The following is a 6,516-nucleotide window of genomic DNA, read 5'->3' on the forward strand; positions in this document are numbered from 1 at the left end:
CTTAAGCAAGAGGATCACATTTATGACATTGCACTTAAAGATTGATTGCACCAGCTTTTCGAAGGGAGAATTCGAAGTCTGAACTAAGTTTTTATATTCATATTTTGATAACAGAACATGTTGCTCATAGTTTGTGAATTATTAAATATATAATCTAAAATTTCTATCTATTATCATCAAAAATAAATAAATTCTCTTCGACGAATCAAACTAGGGCGGCCACCGTAGCTGGCTGTGGTCTAAATCCGCTACTGAATGTGATGATTTATTTTGAGTCTCAAGCTATTAATTTTGGCTCGTTTTGATTTTAAGTAAAATATTTGATGTCCAAAATGCCATAATGAAATTCCTAATTTAAAATGGAAATTGAATTATTCTAGTTCATTTTAGCTATCCCTATTTAGAATAAAATATAGACCGGTCACAATTATCCGGCTCAAGGGGCATGACCCACATCTTACGACTTTAATTTAAGCTGCCCTACTCATTTTCACTTTGGTTACAAAAGATTTAACCGGGATTGAAGAAATGTTTTAAACGAGTTAATATCAATAATAATTATTCAAGTTTGTTAAAAACTTTAAAATGATTATAATAGTAACTTTTTAAAATAGTATTTTTGAAAATTACTCTAATGATCACTTGATTGGAAAGCTTTACTTAAAATTCTACATTTCACCGAGTTTTAATATTGATTAAAAGGCATTAATTGGTAAGCCATGTTAGACAAAACGTCACCTTCAATAATTCGTGAACAAAAATGCTGAGTTTCACCAATTATGTAATATAATTAGTGGAGTTTTGTCGGACTTAATAATCTTTTACGCTTGCAATGAAATTTAATGATGACTCGAGGTTTTAGGTTAGTGTTTGTGATCAAATAAATATTAGTGTAACTCTTAAAAGTTGAATAACCACTACTATAGTAAAAATTTAACAAACATTTTGAATTTTTTAACAAATTATAGGATTCCGACTCATTTTGACCGTTACATTCAAGATTACCAATTAAATATTTTAAAAGCTCACTCTTCCCTGCCACTCTAACTTTTGACTTTACCAGATCTATCCAATTCGCAACGGCAGCAGCACCACACCGCAGTGAGCTTGTCAATAAAATAAATGGTGTGTTCTTATCAACTCTTTTTCAAAAACTTCCCTGCCCGCTTTATTGCTATCTATTATTCTCTCCAATCAACGGTTCAGATTTCTTCCCCCAATTCCACTCCAAAACCTACAGCAATCTTGATTACCTGCTGCGGTGTTAAATCATCCATCATTTCATTAGTTTTTAATCAAGATTCTTGAATTATCACAAGTTGGAGTAGAAATTTGATTTTTTTTTTTTTTCCATACCAGCAAATCATTTTTTCGAGTTTCAGCAACTGTTTCATCAGGGAAGTGAGGTTAATAAGTATAATCAAGAATGCCCGTATCTACAAGATCGCAGATCATCAGCAGGCATGAGCCAAGAACGACAGATCAACAAGAAAAGAGCCATATGCCACTGAGAAATCCACACCATGGACTCAAAGAGAAGATGAAAGCACTCACTCTTTTGTATGAACAGCAGAAACAGGCTATCAAAAAGCCAAGATTTTCAACACACCCAAGTGTAGATCTGCTTAGTTCTGGAAATACAGGTGAGAAACAGACTAAAGAATCGAAACCCAGTATTAGCCATGTGATGAGGGAGAGCACATTGAATAGTTCAACTCAGAAAAGGGCTTATGTCATGCCATTGCATTCAATGGCAGAAGACTCAAAGGAGAACGCTGTAGTTGCGTGTGGTGGTGATCGGATTGTGGGACTTTTGTCTCCAAGAAAGGCTAATATGTCCAGTAAAGTGGCCAGGAAGCTCTCAATTGTGAGTGAGCCTTGTGCAAGTAAAACGGTTGATGTCAGAGAATTAAAGACCACCGAGGTGAAATCAACAATGGAAAATGGTAGGATTCTTGTGTTTGTGAGGCTGAGGCCAGTGGCAAAGAAGGAGAGGGAAGCCGGATCAAGATGTTGTGTGAGAATTGTCAATAAAAGGGATGTTTATTTGACAGAATTTGCAAATGAAAATGACTATCTTAGGCTAAAGAGGCTTCGTGGCCGGCATTTCACTTTTGATGCTTCATTCCCGGATTCTACTACTCAGCAGGAGGTTTATTCCAAAACGTGAGTCGGAAAACACAATAATCTTTTTATTGTTTATATCTAGCTGCCAATGTGGATATTTTTCTGGAAAATAGTTTCTTTAGTTTTAGTTGATCTCGTCAATCGTCATGAGATTTAAACACTGAAGGAGAAAACCAAAGAGAAAAGAAAAAATATGATGTCTTGATGGTGTTGTCATGATCTATTAGTTCAGTTCATGGAGTTACATTAAAAAATAGGCGCAACACTCAAGGTTCCCGCGTACCTTTAGTGCAACATTTTGTCTCTGTGGAAACTCTGATATTTCAAAATTTGGTGCTGCTGTTGTGATGAGACCTGGACAATGTTCAAAACAGTTCTTTTTTCTACTACTATGTAAAACAATTAATAAAATTATGGTAGAAACATAGGAAACTATAGGAATGAAAGGAACAGTAAGTTGCATCAAGGTCTCATAAGTTGCAGCATGGTGTTAGAGATCTTATTATTGTTCTGCTGGTGATTTTAGATCCTAAGTTTGTGGCCGAGCAAGTTAAAACTTCAATTTATTAACTGAATTAGTTCTTCATTTGATTAGCTATTCTGTCTTTTGCAACTGTGAAACAGTAAGAGAGATTTAATGAGAGAGCAAAAAAATAAATTGTTTGCTCTCATCCCTTTACTCCTGAAAAGAAAACTGATTTTTTTGAATATCTTATTGCCATCTCTCTGGTGATCCCTTTTTAACTCTGCACCATTGATTCCAGTATTATTAGTAATAATGGACTAATTCTTTCATATTTATAGAGATAGGGTATACAACTCAAATGGATCAAATATGCAGTATTTACAAACAAAAGTATTTGGTTATTGGGGAAAAATCAATGTAAATTAATCGAATCAGAATCAACTTTCAAGTTTTATTGAGCATCACTTGAATAGAGGATTGACCTATTTCGTAGGCCAAAAAGATTAGTGATTGGGATGGATTCCATGGTCTAACTTGTAATTGATATAGGGCTTGATTGTGCCTCTCCTATCAGTTATACATTTTGAGGACAGTGGTTGCATCTCCATACATCATTTTGATGCTTAATTGATGCTGAAATTCTTTATATGTGCACATTTCTGTTGATGTTCGTTACCTAATTGCTATGTTCCATTTTTCAGAACAGCAGGTCTTGTTGAAGCTGTTTTGCAGGGAAGAAATGGCTCTGTCTTTTGCTATGGTGCAACAGGAGCTGGGAAAACATATACAATGCTTGGCACAACGGATAATCCAGGAGTAATGGTGCTTGCAATTAAGGATCTCTTTAGCAAGATACAACAAAGTAGCTTTGATGAAAACCACACAGTTCATCTATCCTATCTTGAGGTCTATAATGAAACTGTGAGAGATTTACTTTCCCCGGGAAGACCACTGGTTCTTAGGGAAGATAAGCAGGTTTGTGTTTCACCATGTATATACACTTCATAATACTTACCTTTCTGATTCCTCCAGCTTATAAAAAGAATTGCATTAGCCATTTTGTGTTATCATGTTCTCTCCCCAATGGTTTACACCCCTTGCAATAGTAATGCTCATTCCTCCTACCTTACAAAAATAAAATTGACTGAATATTACTTCCAATATCTCAGGGAATTGTAGCAGCAGGTCTTACTCAATACAGAGCATGCTCCACCGATGAAGTATATCTTCAGTTTCCTTTTTCAAATTAACTAAGAACCGAGAATAAAACATCAGGCTTGATGTATTTATCTAATAATTAACAGGTTATGGCATTACTTCAACAAGGGAACCTAAACCGAACAACAGAACCAACTCGTGCAAATGAAACTTCTTCCCGATCTCATGCAATACTGCAGGTAGTTACAATCCTAACTTTTGTAATAACCTTATTTCTTCTGCCAGTGATAAGTATCCTCTGTTATGTAAAGTTCAGGTTGTGGTCAAATACCAAGTGAAAGGTGCTTCAGGCAATGTTGTCAATCGAGTGGGAAAGCTTTCACTTATTGATCTTGCTGGTTCCGAGAGAGCTATTGCTACTGATCAGAGAACACTTAGATCCCTTGAGGGTGCCAACATCAACAGGTCACTCCTTGCCCTGAGCAGCTGCATCAATGCGCTGGTCGAGGGCAAGAAGCATATACCATATCGCAATTCCAAGCTCACTCAGCTGCTAAAAGATTCGCTCGGTGGAGCTTGTAACACTGTAATGATTGCAAATATCAGCCCCAGCAGCTTATCGTTTGGTGAAACCCAAAACACACTTCATTGGGCTGATCGAGCCAAAGAAATCCGGATAAAGGTCATAGTCAATTTCATTAGCTGTCGTGATTCTCTTCCTTTTTTTTCTTTTTAAATGCATCATGTCGTACTTTTTCATAGTTTTCTGTACAGTACATCCTCATAATGCCGCCCATCCCTTTTCATTGCTTCATTTTGATGGGCAATCCTTATGACTTTTACAAGGCATGTTCTTGGATTTGATATCACTTGTCATTTCCAGGCTTGTGATGTAAATGAGGAAACTCAAATACCAGATTCTGAAACAGATCAGGCCAAGTTGTTACTCGAGTTACAGAAAGAGAACAGAGAATTACGAATGCAGTTGGCTCGACAACAACAGAAGCTACTAACCATCAAAGCGCAGTCCATTGCAGCAACCTCTTCACCAACCCTTAATGAAAAACAAAAACCAAGATCTTCTTTATCGGTAGGCAATTGTTTTTCACCAGTATCAAGGACAAAGTTTGCCAACCAGACAGTAAAAGAACTTATGAAGACTATCAGATCACTGGAGGCTGAAATTCAGAGAATGAAGAAGGATCATGCTTTGCAGATGAAGCACAAGGATAATTGTATTCATCATCTTTCACTAAGGGGTGCAGAAATAGTCGAAAAGAGAGGCAAAGGAGTGAAAAGGAATAGCTCCAAGGCAAAAGAACCACCAGAGGGTAACCTGAGGAGCCCAGCTCATCAATTTTTATCTCCAGCACCCACTGCCAAAAAACGAAGGTTTTGGGATATTACTACAGCTAACAGTCCATCCGTTGCCACATTAACCGGACGAAAGACCAGAAGCCATTTCACCACTGAACCCTTAGCAGCTCCGTCCATGCTTCTCCAGGTATTAATTCCTTTCATTTTTCGAGTTTGAAAGGCTGAACATACTAAATGTGCCCTATGTATGTACGCTAAGAATTGATTCGTTTTTCTGGTGTATGACATCATTTAGCCGGGTTTTGCTTGCCGTGGACCTGAAACTGTGAAGCGGTGAAGAGGGGAAGAAAACCAGGTAAGTATTGAAGAAAACCTTGCAAGATTCTCCTGAATAGAGTGAGTCGATGGACTTTATAACATGGAAACAAAGTAGCTGATTCGTTAATTGTACTGTTTTTCGTGTCGTCCAAACAATGATGTGGAGAAATATAGCTTCTTGAGGCTGAAATTAAATATGTAATTCTTCCATTATCTCCTGAGCGTGTAGTAGTCCATTATTTCATTTTATTATGTGCATTTTATTCAACGGTTCTGTTCCCAAACTTGTAGTTCAATTGACAAAAAAAGTTCAGAACTTTTGACAAAAGTTGATTTTAAGTTTTCGTTATTTTGTCTTTGAAACCGGTATGTTCTTAATTTTAACCTAAATACTGTTATTTTTAGAACTAAACTTCCGTTTACTAAACTAAAGGCTAACCTTCCGTTTACTTCCAATCTTTCATTTGCCATTTAATAATCCTACATGTCTTTCGTTGCTAGGTAAATATGCCATATGATTCATGACATCAAACCTTGAAAATTGAACGTGCTCAAAATCGGTTTGGTTTGGTTCTTTTCCATTAGTTGGTTTGGACTTTTAATCCAAATTGAATTTTTTAAAAAGAAAGGTCCAAGTTTTGGATCCACTTAGATTACAAGAACTAAAAATTGTTGCTTTTTTATGTGTTATGTAGTGTGACTATCTGAGTAGGAAAAATGTTAAGCATAACATAATGAGCTTGTGAAATGAAGAAGAAGAAGTAAATATGTAAGTGAGTTGGAGGAAATTGAGATATAGTTATGAGATTGGGGCTTATCTTTTGATTTTTTTTTCTCAAATTTATAATAATAAAAAATAAAAGAAGAAGAAGAAGAAGAAGTAAACATGTAAGTGAGTTGGGTTGATTCAGTTAACTAATGGTTTGACACTTCAAACCATAACTGAACTGACCCAACATTGTTTTGTTTAAAAGAAAGTCAAACCAAACTAATTATCTATGTCAAACCGACCCCAATAGACTTGAGTTAGTTCGATTTGATTGGTTCGTCGATTTTTCGATTTTTTTGCCCAAACCCAGATAAGGCAGCTCTATTCATCTCTACTTTCAAGATTTGCAGCCAGTACATAT

The 6,516-nt window shown here is 36.1% G+C and overlaps 1 protein-coding gene across 1 annotated transcript; it reads left to right on the plus strand.

The window, feature by feature from the left end:
* Window positions 1–1,060: 1,060 nt before the first annotated feature.
* LOC111372120 (kinesin-like protein KIN-8A) lies at window positions 1,061–5,714 on the plus strand. The gene is made up of 7 exons (XM_022994301.1): window positions 1,061–2,166; window positions 3,295–3,568; window positions 3,763–3,813; window positions 3,898–3,990; window positions 4,068–4,433; window positions 4,635–5,255; window positions 5,364–5,714. The coding sequence occupies exons 1-7, from the start codon at window positions 1,427–1,429 to the stop codon at window positions 5,403–5,405; spliced, it is 2,187 nt and encodes a 728-aa protein (XP_022850069.1). The 5' UTR covers window positions 1,061–1,426; the 3' UTR covers window positions 5,406–5,714.
* The last annotated feature ends 802 nt before the right edge of the window (window positions 5,715–6,516 follow it).

Source organism: Olea europaea, chromosome 23 (genome assembly GCF_002742605.1).
Source record: "Olea europaea var. sylvestris chromosome 23, O_europaea_v1, whole genome shotgun sequence".
NCBI lineage: Eukaryota > Viridiplantae > Streptophyta > Magnoliopsida > Lamiales > Oleaceae > Olea > Olea europaea.